Source organism: Acanthisitta chloris, unplaced genomic scaffold (genome assembly GCF_000695815.1).
Source record: "Acanthisitta chloris isolate BGI_N310 unplaced genomic scaffold, ASM69581v1 scaffold15005, whole genome shotgun sequence".
Classification (NCBI taxonomy): Eukaryota; Metazoa; Chordata; class Aves; order Passeriformes; family Acanthisittidae; genus Acanthisitta; species Acanthisitta chloris.
This window is the reverse complement of record NW_008673280.1, coordinates 2,357-23,380: the sequence shown is the minus strand read 5'-3', so window position 1 is coordinate 23,380 and position 21,024 is coordinate 2,357. Positions and strand designations below refer to the sequence as shown.

Genomic DNA, 21,024 nt, shown 5'->3' with positions numbered 1-21,024 from the left:
TGAATAAAGAAAAAGCACTCACAAACACGTGTGAGAATGAGCTTTTGCGTGGTCAAATCAATACTCACACCTTGAGAAAGCCAAAGGTTAGATGTATTTTATCAAACACTTTCAAGCATTGGATATTTTTTGAACTTTCCATTCTTGATGGGCCATCTTCATTATTATTCTTTTCCATTCTTGATGGGCCATCTTCATTCTGATCTAAGCACTCAACTCATTATTCCATGTGTTTGACCACATAGTTTTGTAAAATTATGCCATAAAATTGGTCTTCATTTTATTTGCATTCAGAATCTATTCAAAAAGTTAGTCCTTAATGATTTTAAATCTCTATATTTGTTTATTCACTCTTAAAGATACTGCAGATTTTTCTTCAGTTTCAAGAGCCCTTGAAACACATGGAAGATAAGTTCCATTTCCTGACACAAATGCTATTACATAGTTTTGTAAAATTATGCCATAAAATTGGTCTTCATTTTATTTGCATTCAGAATCTATTCAAAAAGTTAGTCCTTAATGATTTTAAATCTCTATATTTGTTTATTCACTCTTAAAGATACTGCAGATTTTTCTTCAGTTTCAAGAGCCCTTGAAACACATGGAAGATAAGTTCCATTTCCTGACACAAATGCTATTTTTTTTTATCTAATAGCCTAGCCTCCTTAACTCTAAATCCTCAAGTAGCTCCTTGAAACTGACATTCACACTGAGATCAGATGTTAACAAATAAACTGCTGCTGTAAAACACACTTGTCTAGCAACTTCTTCAAAGGCCACTAATGAGCAAAGAGTATATTATTCCTGCAAAGGACAGAAATTATTATGTATAGAGCCCTATAAACTACTTAAGAGTGAAAATTTCAAAACAGACACATTCCACAAAAGATATGAAAGTCCTGAAGTCAGTCTGAGACATAACATTAGCTTCTGCAAACAATGAATTGCAGCTGTTGCTGAGTAGATGCAAAAATTGCTCTTTATGATTTCATATTTTAGGCCTGAGCAAGTACCTTCGCTATGATTGAGAACTGTATAAAGGACCTTCCTTCCCTCATGCAGTAAAGCACACTTGAAAATTTAGAAGGGAAAAAGGAAAGGAAAAAAAAAAAAAAGGACCAGGGATCCCACTCCAGCACATCCCTTCCAGTGTAGATCTAAGTGGTGAAAGTATGATGAAAGGTTCAGCTGTCCCAGAAACACATTTTCTGAGGTACCAGCACAGGGCAGTTAGCAGGGAGAAAAAGGATGAGGTATTTGTAATTCAGTACATGTTATGGAAGTCATATATAAATCAGTGCAATTGGTCCCAAATACAAATATCAGTACATTCTTAAATGCTGCTGTTTCAACTGAGGCTTTAAATGGAAAGAGATCCGAGTACACACCTTGCAGTCTGCTTTAGTCATCAGAGCCTCATACCCAAGAATTACTCAATAGGTCATTTCATCCTGAAGCTACATCTAGGTTTGTAGATGAAGACTTAAAAGATTACTCGGCTGTGGAAGGATCTGAATTAAATCCCTTGGGTTAATTTTGCCAGACACAAGGAGAAAAGCAGAAACTTGCCTTGATTGAGATAGTAGCATAATAGTAGTTCATTAAAACTGGGGCAAAAGAATGATGCTAGAATAACTGGCACTGTATGAGACATTAAATATTTCATTAAATCCATATGTAGATCTATAGATGTTAAAATTTTATCTATTCATGCAGATCAATAAATAAATATATGCTTAATTATTAAGCATCTCTCTTCAACACTTTAATTACAGAAACAACCTTTCTGGAGGCTGTTAAGCAAAAAAAAAGCTGATTAGCATATCTAAATAAGTTTAAAAACCTTAAGGGAAAAGACATGTATCTTTTTATTTAGTGCTTTAATAGGACCAAATTTGCATAGACGTACAAAGGAGAAAAACAGTAACCTATACAGAAAAGCTTGTAGCTTATGTTTATCAATAAGCTTACATGTGGATAAACATATTCTGAAGTGTTTGGATAACCCAGGACTAGAACTGCACTGATGAAAAGGAATTGCTAATACGTTTAGCCATCAAACTGGATTAAGAATCCTTGGATTTAATGGTTGAGAACCTAGACTGGCACAATTGCATAACATATGCAAACACATGTTCATTATTTGCCTTTGCAGAACCTGTGTTTACAGACTGCTGCCATACAGGGGTTTATACAGTCACTAATTTTTATCCCAAGAATCAGTACAGGAGAGTCAGTCTCATACGACAACTGTGTTGGGAAGATAATGTCATAACAGTTGCTTTTGCATATGTATGTACATACCCATATGTGTGCGTACATATATACATGTATTTATCAGTAGTCCCTTTATCAGGGCAAGTGCTGTCAATTCTTACAGCTCTGCCTTTTCTGTTACCAAGTTTTCATCTTTGTGTCTTCTTTATGCTGCCTCTTCCAGGAACTCAGTTCCTGTGCCAGTGCCTCAGTCACAAGTAGTCCCTTCCAACTTTCTTTTGCTAAGAAACTGCTTAGCTGAAGTTTCCTCCAAATGCTTTTCAGAGACCTCTGCTGCATTCTGTCAGCTGGCAGATATATCAACATCTGAACCTTCTACATGACTTCTCTATGCAATCTTTACTATTTCTTAATTCATATTGAAATCTTCTCTGAGGAAGAGCATTGGTCTGTGCAGTACTTGATACTTTTTTAGAACTGTGCAGACTGGTACTGTTGGGATTTATCTGTCAAAATTCCTTTCTGAAGAAAATGATATGAAGTATAAAACCCAGCAAAAATTTCTTTCCACCTACAAGAGACTAGACATCTGTGTAAATAAATAAGTACTAGTGAGTAAATATGCATTAAAAAAAGAAGCAATTACTCTTGCCATTTTCACTGATGCCAGATGATACTGATTAATACATCTTTAGTCAATGCAACTGTTTCCACAATTTTGTGTGTTTCCTCCTTGCATTGTTGAGGATCTAACTATTCTAGTCACCCACTCCATTACATTAGCATGTAGCTGAGAAGCAAATTATTCACATTTGGAAACACATCTGTGGGGTAAATGGGCACAATTTTCTAAACCCTCTCATGGAAGTTTTCTCCTTTACAGAAAGTGAACACCTTTTGCCTGAGTTGACCTTAACATGATGTTTGTGGGTCCAATTGCGCTCTCATTTAAAGCTAGGCAATTCTTGTGAGTTATGTTCCATTTACTATCTTATTATCCCCTCCAAATTATTGTTAAATTAACCTTGATCAGAGATTCCAAATTAGCAGATGAACAGAGGATAGTGGCCCATTTCCTCCTGCATATTCAGTGATGCTTAGCTGAATGTTTAGTTATCAGTACACTTCGCTTACGGTATTGCTCTAGCTTGTTTTGGTAGTGTTCTTCACTTTGATTTAATGTCATTCTGGTTTTGGTATTATAACATCAACAGCTCATTTGGTCACAGTATAATCTCTATAACATTTTTATCATGTTCATCCTAGGAAGCTCATTTGTATCTTGAGAGCATTTTACGAGAAATTGCTATTCCAGCAACTCTTTGTATACATATGCCAATGCAGTCCTGTATTCTCCTCTTCCCGGCACACTCCTTCTAAATAGATATTTTCTGATAGAAAATTGTTGCAGAGGTTTTTTTATCTAGGCAAATAGCCTCCTTAACTCTAAATCCTCAAGTAGCTCCTTGAAACTGACATTCACACTGAGATCAGATGTTAACAAATAAACTGCTGCTGTAAAACACACTTGTCTAGCAGCTTCTTCAAAGGCCACTAATGAGCTAAGATCTCTGACTGATCCTCATCAATGTAATGAACAAAATTATGGGCACACAGAGCAAAACTTAGGTTCTTGTGGTTGCTTAGTGCAGTACCCCCTGAAAGTCATACTCATGTTTCAAGAGGGCAGGGTTCCACCACTGTTCAGTGTGGGGTTCTTCACAATCTGTACCTTACACGATGGAATTCATCCTGCTGCTTGCAGTGCTGTCTTCAAGACATGTCAGGTTTTAAACATCTGAGTTTACAGTTTGTGTGAGAATCACCTTTTCAGTGATGGTACAATTTTCCATATAAGATCCCACAGATATGCCAATTCACTATAGAACTAAGGTTTTGGAAGGTACAGGGACACATGTACAAGCCCTTAAAATACAGAAGACTGTCTGAAAACTACCTGGTTTGAGAAGTTAAATATAACTTGCTGTGGCCTCCTGCAGCATTCCCTTCCCTTATTCCGTTATGAATTCTAATTTCTTTTACAAGATACACTTTACTGAACTGGGTCATTCATGTAGGCATAGATCAGATCATTGCACTTTATTTGTCATCTTGCAGGGAAACTTCACATTTTGTCTCACCTTCCTGAGTATGTCATTTTATTAGACTATCCTTCTAGCAAATGATAGATCTCACTGCCATTTCATTTTCCTTAACCTACTCCTCCCTCAAGCTCTGATGACTTTTTTTTTTCTGTGGGTATTTACTTTTCCCCAGTCTAGGAATTTCTGAGTTCACTTGATATTTTTACCCTACAGAGATTCTTTTGCAATTATTTTCATGCTAACAAGGGGAAGTTTAAATTCATTGTACCTGGATTTGGCTTCATTATTATTTCATGAGTTGATGCCTTTGGGTGCTTAGCTTCAGGGAATTTTTATTCCCTCATTTCATTAACTATTTCCCTCACAGGTGAGACAGGCATTCCCTCATATTTTTTGAAACCCAATTACATGGCAGTATCTATTTCTCAGTATTCAGCAGATTTCAGCTCCCCTAAGGTGCCTGAGAGCTGTAATTAAAGATAGCAAGTGAATTTTCATGTCAGGATTTTGCACATGATTATGTAGTATCTCTGTTTGTGACAGACCAAACAGTTTAGCTGTTGCAGTGATTTACCATTGATTTTCATGCTCCTGGCTCTCTTTTGTGACCAAGATGCATGATAATCAGCTCATTCTTGCTGCTCCATTGAAAATCACTGTGCATTATGGACTGAATGCCAAGCCATGTTAGGTACCGAGTGAGTGTGATTAAACATGCAGTAACCTGGCCAAAACCAGAGATGTGATTGTATCAAACCAGACATAACCACACAGTGAATATGTGGTGACAGCATAGCAATCCCCCGGGGAAGAATACAGATTCAGGGATGAAAACACTGCTGCTGCCAAACTCTTGTGGTCTTTCTGACTCTGACTGGGGCAGGCTGAGAGTTGGACTACAGCCTGGCACTAGCCCCGGCCCATTCTGGAAGAGCAGAAGTGGCTGTGCAAAACTGTAAAATTAGAAGTAGATGAACTCTGGTCCCTTCCACTGAAATTATTTTAATTAGCCCTGTTTGATCAAAGAATCATAGAATGGTTTGGGTTGGAAGGGACTTTAAAGATCATCTAGTTACAACCCCACTGACATCATATAAATCATGTCTGTTATTTGCTTAGCTCTCTTGCAAAGCAGGAACTGAAAATGTTTAAATATTTCAAATTATTTCTGTATTTTCTTTTGGAACTGCTGTTAATCCCTGTAAACTGTTATGATTCAGAATTTACTGGCATCAAGCCCTTCTCAGATAAGTATTAAATAATATACTCAGGAACATGATTCATTCATATGCTTTAGAAAAGAAACACTCAATTCAGTTTGTATTCTTCCAGTTCTCTCCCTGAACATGAAAGATTACAATTTTAATTGAGTTTAGAGATGACTCTATTTTGTTTGTGCCATTTGCTGTTTTCTCCTTTTTCTTTCCCTTTCCTCTTTCCTCTCTGTTGTCCCTCTCTTCCACTTCCCCTCCCCCATTCCCTTCCCCCTCCTCACATTCACACTTTTTTCAATTACATGTGTAACACACACATCCCTTTTATTTTGTCAATTTGAAATTTCTTTCTAACAGAGGAAAATTATATTAATTTAATCACGGGGAAAGTATGTAGAGCAGTGTAGATCCACAGTTTATTCTTTTAAGATTGGAATTGAAAATGAAAGACATAATAGTTGATTTTGCTGCACCCAGCATCGCACTTTAAATATATCTTCCTGGTAATTCTGATCTGACCCAAAACCAAAATTACAAGTGACAGCTTAATATCCAGGGATTCTAGTTGGTGATTTTCCTTACAAGAATTTCAAAGAGCTGTAAATTCAAGAGTCTCAGACATTTGAAACTAAAAATGGATCCTTACTGTTTGTTTCTCCCCGCTCCTTGATTTTTTTCTTTTCCTCCCATTCACTGCACCATTAGTAATGCTAGTTCTACTGCATTGTTCTGTGATAAAGTGAGCAGGTTTTCATGCTGATGGTCTCCAAGGTCAGTACAGTAGCATCCACACAAATTGCTGCATTGATTTCAGGAGCAGAAAGGTAAGCACAACTATAACTGTATACCAAAGGCTTTTTATGAGCACCAGTAAAATGAGTCCCAAACAGCCTGTGTAAGTGGCTAGTAGAAGCTCATCTTTCAGAATGAATTAATGGCATATAGAATGGCTTAGACCTTTTTTCCCCCTACATTTACTCCATGTGATTAAAAACTTAGATTCCCAGTTTCGATTTTTAAAAGGAACTAATTTTCAAAGAACGTAGTCCTGGCAGCCCTTGTTTTTCTTTCTGACTGCAGGTATTGCCACACTAATGAATATAGAGCTTTGTCTCCAGCATCGTCTATGTCAGCACCTTCTGAGGAAGTTGCAAAATGTCTCTAATGTCTGACTAATTAATTTCACCCAGTGGATGAGTTTTATGTGAATTCTCCCTCTTGTTACTGGGAATAGAAAATCCTTCTCAGAATAAAGCTGAATTCCAGTTTTCAATGATCCTACGTGTCAGGGGGCACCAGTGGTTAATGAGACAAGATTTTGAAATGGTCTTTATTTTGTTTCCTTATCTTTATTATAAACATATTTTTAACCTTCCAGTAACACTAGGCTTCCTAGTGAAACAGAAAATAGTATCATTATCTGTATCACTTCTACCAATTTACAAAGCCTTAGTATATCCTCTATTCATCTCTTTTCCTGTCTGTGCAGTTCAGCTCACTGAAATCTCTCTTCTCTCTGCCCCTATTAGTGTATTGATTTGTCATTGGTATTCCTCTGTTTCCACTAGATAGCTTGAAGGATGGGTGACTAAAACTGAGCAATGTCCCAACAGGATAATATGGGATATTTTCAAGAATTATTTCTGCTATGTATTATGTTATAGTTGAGGTTACTGAGGGACTTTTTCTAACTGATTGTATTTCTGTTCAGAAGACTGCAGTCTTGGAGTCCTGACATTTCATTTCTGTGTGCATTAATTCACATTTATCAATATGAACACTGAACCAGAACGTTCTCCCTGATTTTTCCTTTAGGGTATGGCATAGATCTGCTCAGTCTCAGTTATCTTTCAGTAATATATGCCTGTTTGACTGGAAAAAGTACCAGAAGCCATATATATCTATGCTCACATGAGTGCTCATAGCCCTTATATAACCAGGTATGAAAGCCAGAGCAAATGGTTTTGCTCTTTTGATCTTCATGTCAAGTACTTCAGCTTTTTGAAAATGATGGCAACTTTTAATTTTCAAGGGAACCTATGCAAAACAAACCAAAAATGTTAAGTAGATATGATAGAGTCATTTTGTAAAGACTCTGCCAAGTCACAATCCTCTTTTTTTACTTGCTGTTTTAAATTCCAGCTTTTATAGGACCAGCTTAGTTTTCCATTTCTGTGCTTCTCTCCTGTCACTTTAGTGATCTGCCTCCAGCAGGACAGTACAAGCAGTTTCCTTGCATGTGCCAAGGACTCTCTAGCTAGCTCCAAGCAAAACAAATCAAAGACCCCTGTGTGGCTTGAGGCCAAAGACATGACACTGCACATGTCCCTCTATCTCAGCTTTCTTCCTCCCAGCACAAACCGGTGATGCCCAAACTGCATTTCAGAGTAGCCTTCAAACACAACTGGGCTCAGTACTGTCTCTGAGAAGTCTCTGGGGCTAACAGACTGTGTCTATGGCCATGTCCCAGTTCTTCAGCCAGGGTCCCAGGCCTATTTCCTGCTATAAATGAAACCCAAATGGCTCAGCAAGCAACACAAAGGAAAAGAAAACTGTTTCTCTCTTTTCTTCTTTTGAGTGTGTTTAAATTACAAAGGAAGAAAAGTCATTAGAGCATTTCCTACTGAAATGCCAGGTTAAGAAACAGGACTGGAGCCTCTGATACCTGCAATTCACCCCTGAGGCAGGAGGAAACCTTCTTTTCATTTTCTGACTATAGTTTCAGTCCCTCATTAGCCTAACCCTTGACATAGCTTCCAGAAGCTGGGAAGCTGCTCTGCTTTCTGCTTCACACTGCCATGATAGCGCTGGGTATGTCAGAGGAGCTCTCTCATGCCTCTGTGCTGTAAGAAATTTTCCTGGAAGCAAGAGAGTACTCGACTCTGGGTCACTTTTTCCCTGCTGTGTCTCAGTAGTGCAGGACAAGCAAAATGAGGGCAGTAGGCTCAGCTGCTGGGCTTTTTTTTTTTTTCATACAACAAAATGAGAGGTAAATGTGAAAACTAGAGAGGGTTATTTCATAAAATATCACTACGCTATTAAACTGCTTACTTACTAAAGAGTGAGACCTTTATATTAGCTGAACATCCTGGTTTGTGTGATAGAAGAAAAAGTATTGCATAAACTAAAGTTTTGCTTTTATACTGAAAGCTGTCAGCCACAAATTTTGAGGTGTGATCAGGGAATAACATGGTCTTTTATATGCAAGGGATGCCATGAGTGTCAAAAGGTCCCCCTCTTGCATTAAAGATCAAGCTCTGGGAGCACATGAGAATAAATTCTTTGGTCTCAACAGCTTCAATCAGGTTACCAGAGGCATGTTGCCTAAATTCTGGACAGTGAGGAGCTCCCTAAGGGCAGTGTGGATCTATTCTGAGGCAATGGAAAGTACTAAGCACAGAAGTAGATCGCAGGGTACCCCTCCACTCTATAGTTCATGCACTTCCCTCTAGAAAGCAGCAATGTGGAACCCAGCTTGAGGGTGTACTTGATCACACTTTACTCTTTCATAAGGCAATGCTTGTAACTAACACTTGCTCAAAAAGGAGATATGGGAGATTGAAACATAAAGGCAAGTGTCCTGACTGTGGAGGTAAGGTATTCTCAGTGCAGGATAACAGTGGGGGCTGTGCCACTATGTGACTGGGAATGTGGGAGGCTGCTGGAGGTATAACTTACTGCTGTCTCTTAATTGCTGCAAAGCAGAAGATGGAGCTGCAGATTTGAGAGTGCCTACACTTGTTTACACTCAAGAAACATTGCAGTAGAAATGAAGGCACTGTATGGGTTTAGGCATCTCCCAAGTTGTGTAATTGCTGACAACATAAGCTTTTTGGATTGCTTTCTTGAACTGAGAAACTCATGTTTTACCCAAGTAAAATTCCTTTTTAGTCTTTGTTTGCTCTTGCCCTGAATCAATTAACTGCAGCTCCACAGGGTTTGATTTTCTAATACAAGCATGCTTAATCATTGATGTAAACCAAGGAGTTTTTTCTCCCCTCAGATTATTTTCTAATGGCTTTTTATTTCTTGCCCTGTAAGTGTGAGCCTGAATTCTCTGCATCTATTTATAAGGGCTTCCCCATTTCCAGGAGTGTTTAATCAAAGAGAAGGCTATCAGCAGGTGGTTAGCATCAAATGTCAGCAGCTACTTCTTTTCTGACATCTCTTGGAAAAAAATGTTTCATTACCATGCAAATGATGTTAGTTTTCCTTTCCAAGATCCATTGTCACACAGTGTAACATATGGTGCACAGAACTATGCTCCCAAGATTTATGCAGCAACTACATTTCATCACAGAACAGCAACTGTAAGAGCTAAACCATCAGACGACAGTCATCACTGCTTCCCAACAAGATGGTGAATATTTCTGTATCTCATGGGTCCTCTAACTTCAGTGGGAAGACTCACACACTTGTTTCTGCTTTCTTTTAAACCCTTCCTTTTTTTCTTTAGCTTTTTATCAGAAATACATGGTGCCTTTCACAGCCCACACCAGACAGAATAGCCTAGCAGCTTTAATGGGTGTTATTATCTTTCTTGAGTATGTCTGGAAACTAAATTATTCAGTTGATACTTGAAATGACCATGTCTTGGACTACACAAAAAAAATGGAAGCTGCTGGACTGATTTGGGATTTTTTGAAAGTGCCAATATATGGTAGTGGGAACTCAACTTTTCCAAAAGCTCTGAAATCCTGTAAGCAGAGTAAGATAAACCTCCAAGGGGTTTGATTCACTGGAGTACATTGATTCTCTAGAGTACAGTTCAGTGACTTCAGTGGGACTTCAGGATGTGTCTAGAGTTAAGCATATGTTTGGGTAAATTGTTAACCTCTAGTGTGTGATCAAGTGCTTTGCTGACTCAGGGACGAGACATATCTTGCAGCTTGTTGTTTTCCACTTTGCCATCTGGGAAGAGGCAGCTTGACAGCACGTGGGCTGTGTGAGACATTATTGCATTTCTGAAAAGGTATTAACAGCCTTGAAGTTTCCAGGTTCTCTGAATCAGGAATTTTTGTCTCTGCAGATCTAACTGGGGTAAAATAACCTCACTGTAGTGTCTGAAAGCAAACTAACTATGCCATAGCACTTTGCTAGATTATCAGTCAATCTATGCCTAATTAAAATAACCTTGTTCTAGTTGAACTACTAAAAGACGCAGATGGAAAGCTTTACAGAACCTGCAGGTTTGGAAGCATGAAATAGTCCCTTCGGATATTTCAGGAAGTCTCTTGCAACTGGACAACTGTAATAGCTCAAAGTTACAAGCACGTTTAATCACAGAGTCATATCTTCACTAGACCCATTTTCTGAACCAGGGGAACACGTGTATAAATGTATGAAATAGATGTTGTGACAAGCTGTTAAGGCAACACAGTCTCTTCTTGCAGCCAGGTAATGCAAAGGGAGTAGGTAATACAGACCTGTTATTGCATTTGTGGAGGAAGTGCAAGATATTTTGATCCCTTGATATTCCCCAATGATTTTAAATTCCCAAAAATATCAGGGGTTCATCTGGAAAATCTCCTGTATCATCAATCCCATCTGTTCAGCACACACTCTTCTTTTTCCAATCCGATACCCTTCCAGTCTGCCATGTAACACTCTTGACTTAAAAGCCACTTCTGTACTGTTGTGCTGTTTTGCATTTCTGATGAATGCTTACAGAGGAATAAATGTTGATTGTAACAATACGCATTTCTCTGTAGGAACTCTTTTTTTTTTATTCTTTTCCAGTGACAAAATGTTCCCAGCCTTTGGATTTGGAGCAAGGATACCTCCAGAATACAAAGTAGGTACATAGATGACATTCTCTTGTTTGACTGGTTTATGAAACACAAAATTAGGGAGAAATGGTTCAGTCCAGAGCAGGGGAAAGGGAGAGCTGCTCCTACTGCTTGTTTTCGTTCGTTTGGCTTTCTTACCCAGTGATACCTCACTGAAACCAGAAATCAAGGCTAGACTTAAAATAGATGTTTTACACCAAAAATATTTCATGGCATTGGCAAAGCTTTGTTAGTGGATGCTAATCTAGTAAGAGGAGGACTGGTTTTTTGAACAGCCCTTGTGAAACATATTTTGAAGCTTTGCAAGCCTCGGTTTGACAGAGCTGGTTTTGGAAGATGTGGTTCAATGAAGTGGCCTAGCGTCCATGCTTTATGAGGAAGAGATTTGACATCTTCCTTAAAAGAAAGACTTAAGAAGAGTTTTGCTGTGTGGCAAATTTCTGTGTCATGGTGGGCATCATTAATACCAGGAAGAGAAATAAAAGAGCATGCTGGGGAGAAGTGGTGGTTACAGCCAAAACAAAATGAGAGTGATCTACAGTGATGGTGCAATTGTGAGCATAAATATGCAGTCTGGAATGAAGACAATGAAATAAAAGAAGTAGCATCCAACAAAGAAAGGCATAAGGAGAAACAGGTAGAAGTTCAAATCCTGTATTGCACATGCAGAAATTGCGTGGGCAGAAGACTAGTTCTGTACAGATAAGTAGCCAAAAATTTGGTGGGGATTCTGCAACTCAGATAGTATCTGGAAAAGTAAAGCATTACTCTTGTGATCATGCAGACTTCATCCTGTATCCCTGCGTGCCCTGTTCTGGGTTGTGTTTCAGCCGTGGCTGGGTTAGGGAGTGGAACACTGGCCAGGTGAGAATTTCTGTGCAGAGAGGGATTGTGTGTTGTTCAGCATTGTAAGGCACGAATAGCAGATGAAAAAAAATACACCAGTGTGTTCCTTGTGGTTTGATACTTGCAGAAGAACAGCACTAGTGATGTACAGCAAATTTGATATATGTCTTGAGAACAGGTGTCTAAGGTAAGTTAATGTATTTCTTAACAACATTGCTTTCTAAGCTTGTCTGTGCCTGAAAAGGTGTTTTGCCATGCTGTGTTCCTCAAAAGTAATACCAGTGTTAATGCTTTCCAGGGTTCCAGGCAGCTTCCAGAATTTTGACATAGATTTTAATGTGGTATATGCACACAGAACATCTGTGTGTTGTATATCTGTTCCAACTGCAGCAGCTGACAGCCATCTCTGCTGTATAAGGGAGAGTGTTTTGGAGAATAAACATGGTAAGGCCACCAGACCTGTAGTGAAACACGGTAGCTACTTCTTAAGTGTCCATCCCTTTGCCATGAATATGGGCCTCCCTACCCACAACTGAGTAGTTGAGTTGACTAAGTTGGACTATATGCCACAACATCACAGCTCTTTCAGCCCAGTACTGCCCTTTCCTAACAATGCCATATGTACTATTGTTTGTCCTAAACAAAGGCACTGGCCTGATGGTGTGCCAGGGACTGGTTGTTCCATGATCTGCGAGGTGGCCATCATTGCATGAGGGAAAACTTGCAATTCTTTCAGCTGTTGTGAGATGTCCTTATCTAAGGACAGCTTGAAGGAAGGTGTTACTGTGCCAGCTGAAGCCTTTTCACTGGCTTGCGGGTGATGGAAGTGTAATAACGTTTACAGCACAAAACTGCTTCTTCTCGGCCAAAATAATCAGCCAGTGGCATTAATGCCTCAGGTCACAAGAGCATATTGGCAACATACCAGTTTTGTTAGACCCCAGCAACAGCCTCTTCACCTGACTGTAAGAGCATATCTCAGGTGTTACCTGAAAAGCAGATGTCTTGCCAGAAAGTGACTTCATGGGTCCTGGTAACCAGATATTCCTGCAATCGCCTACAATAATTGGTTTTCTGCTTTGGCAGACTTGGCTTAAAATAGACAGAGACTTGCATTGAACTTAGTAGTCCATGCATGAATGAAGAGTCTTACCCAATACCATGAGCTGTCCTGAAGATTCTGTATGTTACTAGCATCTCAAAGCAAGAAAATGGATGACTCAGGACCTTCAGATTTTGAGAAGTTCAGGAAAAACAAGAGCAAGCTTCAGAAGATGGGGCTACTTACTTGTGGATTACATATATGTGAGTAAAACAAGTACCAGAGTAAATGGAGATGCAAGTGAAGGCCAGAACAACATCTTTAATCTCCAGTATGGAAAATGGTGACAAATGGCAAAGACAAAATGACATGACATTAGCTTAACAACATAATAAAACTTTGAAGAGTATAAGAACCACATTGGAAGGGACTAGCCCTTCTGTGCAACAGATGGGGAGAAATAATCAGCCTGATGTCTATCATGGGCACATCCAGCTGGAACTGGATGAGGAATTGAGTGTCATCTGTGCTATTGTTCAGTTCCTCCCTGTGATACTCTACACAGTACATAAAAGTATCTGTCTTCTTAAAATAAACTGTATCAACATTTTAGAGTCCCTGCTTGGCTTTGATTTCACTTCTAAATTGAAAGATACATCCTCTAAGAGTGAAGACAGCCTCATCATGATGTATTTATAAGTCAAGACCAATAAACCTGAAAATCCTTCAGTAATTTAGTCTACACTGGTATAAAGTTAATTCAAAGCCAACAATGACTAGTGTGTAACATAGCAAAGATGCATAGGAAACAGAAAAAAACCTGATATAATTAAAAGTAACAAAGACTGTAGGCAAAAGTGCTCCCAAGTTTCTTCCCTAACAATACAATCTTGTTTGTATTGATTGTATCTTGTTTGTATTGATTGTATTGTTAGGAAGAACTCCTATTGTTTGGAATATTAATAGATTGTAGCTGCTGCAAAAATATGGCAACACATAGACACCACAGCAATACTGCAGATCTCATGCTATTCAAATGTTATTTTTATGTTTTCAGTCACAGGTATTACAAGTCATGCGTATGTTTCATTTTATTAAAGGAGAGCAGTATCATTACTGTATCTTCAAATTTAGGTTGAATCATTATGAGAGTTTTTGAGTTCTGACCCCATCATGTGGATAAGTCAGCTTTTCATTAATTGACAGTGTCTGCTTTTGAGCCTTCAGGACTAATGAAGTGATCTAGCCTGCTCATAGCAAGTTGGTCTCTGCACTCCAGCATCTGGTCTTTTATTTCTTCCAGTAGACAACAAATTTCTAGGGCTGTGGAAGAAATTACTCCCACTGCCAAGGGTTCCTAAGTAACCATGAAAGGCTCCATACAACCTTCCTTCCTGAACAATGTCAGTATCCATCTCTGCAGACTCTTCATAGATCTCTTGAGGTTGCATCCCTTTAAATCATGTTTTTATATATGTTTTCAACAGAATTTCCATTTCAAGAGCACACCATTTTGTTGTGTTGACTTTACTTTCCCTCATTTCAGCTCCAAATGACACACTTCAGCTGTTAGCAGAAAACCAGCAGTTTCTTAGTGGCATAAGGAATCTGTGGGAGTGAAGGAAGCAAGACATGCCATATATAACATTCCTCATCAGTCTAGAGATCTTTCATCTAATATTTGGCAATATGATCTTTTTCCCCCCAAGGCCTGACAAACACATCACCCTGCTCCTTGATCTAAGTAAACCTCTGAGAGCAATGTTCCCCTCTTGAGTTTCTAACATACAAAACTTGCAGAACATGCCAGTTATTCCAGAGTAGTGTCTACAGCCCATCCCTTTTTGTTTCCTTGTTTGTGGGAGGGTTTTTGGCTTAGGTTTTTTGTTTTGTCATGTTTGTTTCTTGGGGTTTTTTTGCAATGAGAAGTATCTGAGAAGTCTGATGTAAAGTGAAGAGGTAATATATAAATACGGACCCAGACACTTCTGCGAAAGGTCACAGTGAAGAAGAGGGAAGAAAGCTAACCACACACTAACTTCTTAGCAGGCAGAACTCAAAGGAGCTGACAAGCTACACAGCAGCACAAAAACTACCATTAGAACGAAGAGAAACTTCAGATGGTGTCAGCCCCATGAGACGTGTATTGCCAATAATGAAGGCCTCTTTGCTAAAGAAGAATTGCAGGCTGAAACCTAAATAGGTACTAAACAACTTGCAGTTTGTTTTAAGACAGTCCTGGTTGTTTCTACATTTTTAGTGAAAGCTTCATTCACTGCTTATAATGTGAATGTGTGGTGGAGAAAACCTCACTGCAATTACAGACACAGTACAGTACAAGCTTAAACTGCTGGTTTGTTGGACAAGTAAGGGACTTCAATGGTCTTTGTGATTCCTGCACTTTTCAGGAGCTTGAGGGCAAAAATATATGCAAACCTGACAAAAAAAACCCAACAGAAGGATGTGTAATGGACTAAGGGACAAAACAGGAAAATAAATAGCTCAGCTTTGCCAAGCAGAAATGTCTACACTGTGGTCTTAGTGGGAGACAAGCTGTCCAGCTCCCAAACTATTTGATTAATGAGCATTCTGAAAATAATAGCTTTTGAGCAATAGTTCTTTAAATTTGTTGGTGTCTTAAGCTTTTGCAAAATATGCAGGCATTCCATATTTAATTTTCAGACTGGCAGTGGCTTAATAGTGTTCCGTTTATTCATAGATAAGTGTTCAACATTGTGCATCTCAGCATTTGCACTTGTATGCATCTATTGTTCATGAATATTTGACAATCTATTTAAATTACCAAAAAAGCATTCCTAAACGTGTCTGAATTTGTCAGATTGTTTGTCAAGTAGTCCTAGTACCATGACCATAGAGGTTTCTGGAAAGCTGGAGCTATTTGGTACAGGAAAGTTAATTCAACTGAATTCAACAATATGGAGAGGGGCAAAAAAGGATTACTAATTTTCAGAATTCAGGCATCCATATTCAGCATTTTCAAAATGAATTAAAACTGCAGGTTTTTATTTAAAATGTGAAGTTCAGTTAGAGTAAAAGGGTTTACAAAAATGTGAAGGCCAAAACAGCATAACTGATTTCAATGGAACTTAAATAAAACATCTTTGTGTGGTCCAAAAACTTTCCAGCAATTTGGTTCATGAATTTGGAGGGTTTTATTATTTGTCAGATTCCAAAGTAGGTGTTTTGTTTGCATTTTGAGTTTTCTGTCTGAGAACAGAATACTTTTTTAAAAGAAGTCTCAAGAAGTCTCATTAATTAGGAAATTCTTTTACTTCAGCCTTGATTAGAAGCCTTTTTAGAAAGGGCCAGGCTATGAGGATGAATTCTATTCCATCTCAATATGGGGGCAATAAGTTACCTGCTATGTTCAGTCAGGTGATTTTTCTACTAAAGTGGTAATAAGCACGTGGAAGTATGGTTATGATTCTTCCAAGAGTCTCATGGGTGCCATCACATTGATGGAAAACTACAGCTGCTTGTCACTGTATATGTACAGACAACGGAGGCCTTGTACAGTAGTAAAACAACATTACCATAATCTGCCTTAGAAAAACTATTTTAGAGTGTTTATTTAGTTGCCATATCCTCAGAAATGCTGTCATTGTAATTTCATTCATGACATATGGTAGAGCAACTTATTTCGGTTGTTTAAAACCTTGAATAAATTACCTGAGAAAAAATATGTTCCTGGTGCAGGAAGTTCCTGGACAGCTGTGGTTTAATAATCCCACATCCATAATGGCATCTGCTAAATAATGTATCTGGAGTCCTGCAGAGGGAAAAGATTAATACATAGCCAAGTGCGAGTAAAGAGTAAGTGCTGTTTTGTGTAGCAACCCAGGTGACACCAGGCTGACCACATATCATCACATCTGCATCCCAGAATTTCCCTCTCCTTCCCTTTTCTGGATTGATTTTAGGGATTGATGTTTGAGAGAAGAGGAGGGCTGAGCAGAGGGTCAGTTACATATGTCTGTTCCCCCTGAGGATTTCTCAGTCTTCAGCATCTTATGTGTTCACACTTTTTCCTCCTTTTTCCCATTAGTTTATCCATTCTGGGAGTGCCTAAGGGATGTCATTCAATATCAGAAAGATGCCATTTAGTATATGAGGTTTTGGTGCTCTGTCATCAGCATGGATTGCCTTTCAGTCACAAAGCCCTTGCATGTTTAATTAAAAAAACAAAACAACAAACAAGGAGAGAAACTCATTATCTTGCACTGTTTTGAAAATAAAAGCATTGAATGTTTGATCCAAACCAGCTTTTGACATGGGTGAGCTTTACATAGAGTCCTTTCAGGTAGCAGCCCAAGTTCAGTAAGGTCTTCAATATGTCATGTGCCTGAAGTTTCTGCTGGTTTGGACACAGCACAGGGATAACACAGTTAGTTTTACTTAACAGAGTGGGGAATGAGTTCTGAACACTTAGAGAACACTACTTTAAAAATATCTGCAGCTGACTTTGCCTTGGGTGATGATTTCCTGTTTGTGAACCATCACCGAGCTGCTCAAAGAACTTCTCTCCTTCCAGTTATACTTAAATCTTGTTTAAATTGTGATATATTGCTCAGAGAGCAGAGAAAACAAGCCAATGCTTCTGCACATTCATTGTGTTTCCTGTCCTGCCTTTAGGGTACATTTTAACACTGTTCTGGGAGAAATCAGGATGACAATGTATGAGGGCCACTTGCTTTAGGAGGATAGCAGCCATTGCTCAGACAGTATTATTTTTTGGTTCATGGCACACACTGACTGGACTTGGGCTTTCCTTATTGGCCTGAACTGTTTACATTTTTCTTGAGTAATAGTCTGGGTGCCATTCCTCTGAACCAGATAAATTGTTTGCATTATGTGATCCTGAAAGAGGTATGGCAACAAAAGCATTCAAACCATGCTTTGTGAGATTAAAATACTGTATTCATAGCTTTGGAAAATAATTGTGATTCTCCTTTAGGTATAATTTCAAGTGCATTTGGAATAAAGAAATGAAATCACTGAAGAGGCACAGTGTCGGAAGAATCAGCCTGTAATACATAAACATTCATTTCCACCCTTCTTGCTTTTGAGATGCAGTTAATACAAAATAAGAAAGCCTAAAGGAAAATGAAAGGCTACTGAACAATAACAAAAAATATCAGTGAGTGGAAACTTACATAACAATTCTTGACAGCTGCAATTACCTTTGGCCTGCAGCTGGTCATGAGACTGGCAGATACAGCTGGGCAAAGTGTACCAGGAGTCGTCCAGAGCAGCCAGACAGAATGGCTCTGGAGGACCTCTGAAGCATATCTGGCAGCATATCTGTGCCTGCTCAGTGGGAAACATAAATAGTGACTTTATGCATTATCTTCCATGGCCAAGTAGGATAGCCTGAAAGGCCCAAGTAAAACCCTCTTTAAGAGGCAACCAATGCTTGGTGTAGGTATACTGAATTCCTGGCTAGGCTGAGGTGGCTGCAGACTTTTCAGGTTTTGCTTCAATCCTTTGCCATCCTGGTAGAAGTACTGCTTTATTTAACCTCTTAATAAGTGGTGGTAGGCATTGCCGTGGTGAGTAAGGCCAGCATAGATGATGGGGAAATTAATTTCTCTATGAGAAACTCTCTTTGGCATTAATTAGCCAACTTACACCACTTCACTGTCACAGAAGCTTCTCTGTGATCATGTATTTGATTTATGGGTCTCTTAGTCATAGCCCAATTTCCATGCTGTGTTGTTGAGGCATCTAAACTGGTAAAGAAAACGGTAACATCCAACAAATAAAACTCTTTCTGCAAATAATCCAGGTTCCACTGTACAGGGACTAAACAGGTTGCTTTCCATTTCACTCTGACTGTTGCCACTTTTGAAGGTCCTGCAGAGATCTGTAAAGATTTATATTGAGAGACTTACGGTGTCTCACATTATTTAGGCATGCAGAAGTCTTGTGTTATTTTCCCAGGGCACTAAAGATACACCACATTGTTTTATTAGAAAATCAGTGACTTTTTTGTATTCACAGTCATTTCTTTTAGAAAATAGCTCTGTGGTATTTTATGATAGATTGAGAAAGAGAGAGAGAGATTGGAATATTTACTAAATTTGAGGAAAAACAAGAGTCTTCAGATATTTTATTACTTAATTCCCCCCAGACTAATCTAACTTCTTAAGCAGCGTAGATTCCTTACATTTTTACCTTATTATTTCACAGGGGGTCCAGGTGACTTCCTTGATTTCTGTGGAGAATTACTTTCCCAGTATTCCTCAAATAAGGAACTGTTCACTCCTGTGAGGACAGGGTGCACAAGTGAGCTGAGTTTCTGCTGTCAGTGCTGTACCACAAACTGCTTTCTCTCTTGTGCAGTCTGAGGTGCCAAGCTAGGCAGAGCTGGCATTTAAATTGCCTCAGCAATAGATTCCTCTTCTGTGACTGGCACTGATAGCCCAATCCTGACACCGTATTTATGTGCTTTCTCATGTACTTGGGTGCATTTTCTTTGTCTTACTTTTTTTCTTAGTTTTGTTGTTGTTATTGACAAGTTTGATTCCAGTTTTGTTTCTGCAGGGAGTTCCAGCTGGGACTGTATTTCACACTTAATGCCTGAAAGCTTGAAAGATCTCAGGTTTAACACAGAAGCAATGTAAAGGGTGTTTGAACACAATCCTTCTGGAATAATTTTTCTGACTACAGGCTTCTTCTCTGCTTTCCCTTTATCTGCAGGTCTCTCATGACTTTGCAATCAATTTCAATGAAGACAACCCAGAATGTGCAGGTAACACATTAAGACAGACTACCATGTTTTTCCTGTGTGCAAAATGTGCTTGCATTTTTTATTGTATCACCTGAGTATTATTCAAGGTGTTGTTTTTTTAAAGAAGGCAGTCAGGATTTTCAGACCTGGCAGGCTCCAGGCCATCAAGCTTAGCTTTAGAAACCTTAGAAAGTGCCATACATTAATTACCTGAAAAATAGGTCCCTCTGAAAGTACACCATGGTGGACATTCAGCACTTGCACTTCCCAAAATCACTAGTATTTCTGAAAACTAAAGCTCTGTCTTCTAGATTCATTCAAGACCTTCAGCTACATCAGCATCATAGGTTGTGCAGCTAAGCAGGGCTGGACACGAAAAATCAGGTTCAGCCTCTGTGATCAAAGATTCCCTTGGTTTAGAGACAGTTCTTTGAACAGACCTAGAGCAACAGTAGCCTGCTGCAAGTCAGCCCAGCAGTGTCCAACACCAAAGGGTCAGGGAAGCAGCTGAGTACTACTGTGGTAGAAGGAAATATCCTTTCCTGCCAGCAACTGCAGCAGGAGGCTGTTTTAACAATGTAAGATATTGGTGTGTTCTAGCAACAACTGCTAATCTTTGGTAGGCAGAGGCCAGATTCATGTAGCAGATGCTGCTGTATGTCTTGTATTTTTAAGTGAGATCTGCAGTGACTGATGTTGTCTTTCAAAAATCTCCTGTCACAATCCACACATTTTGTAAAATACTATGACAGGAAAATAAATAATCTCTCAACATTCTAACAAGTAATCCCAGAGTAACAGTTGAAATTCTTGGTCAGATGATCACTGCTGTCTAAAATCCACAGGTTGTTATTCTCCCTTATCATTCTTCTTCTATCCAAACACCAAAATGGATATTTCAAAATGCTCTTTCAGTTCAAATTTTCTAGCTGCTCCTTTTAGCCCTTCTCAGACTTGCTTATTAGTGGCTTTCTTTCAGGCACAGTCAGTGAATATGTTGAGGCTGATAAGTAAGATGCAAGAAATGAAGTGAGGGAAAGAAGAAAGAACAAGCAATTCA

The 21,024-nt window shown here is 38.9% G+C and overlaps 1 protein-coding gene across 1 annotated transcript in view; it reads left to right on the top strand.

Annotated features, from left to right (window-relative positions):
- LOC103802423 (copine-4) overlaps window positions 1-19,985 on the top strand; it is a gene marked incomplete at its 3' end in the record, with an annotated part of 85,431 nt that extends 65,446 nt beyond the window's left edge. The window contains exons 9-10 of the mRNA XM_009074893.1: window positions 11,276-11,330; window positions 19,934-19,985. Of these exons, the coding sequence (XP_009073141.1) occupies window positions 11,276-11,330; window positions 19,934-19,985 (107 nt within the window). The remainder of the gene's footprint in view (window positions 1-11,275; window positions 11,331-19,933) is intronic.
- Window positions 19,986-21,024: the final 1,039 nt, after the last annotated feature.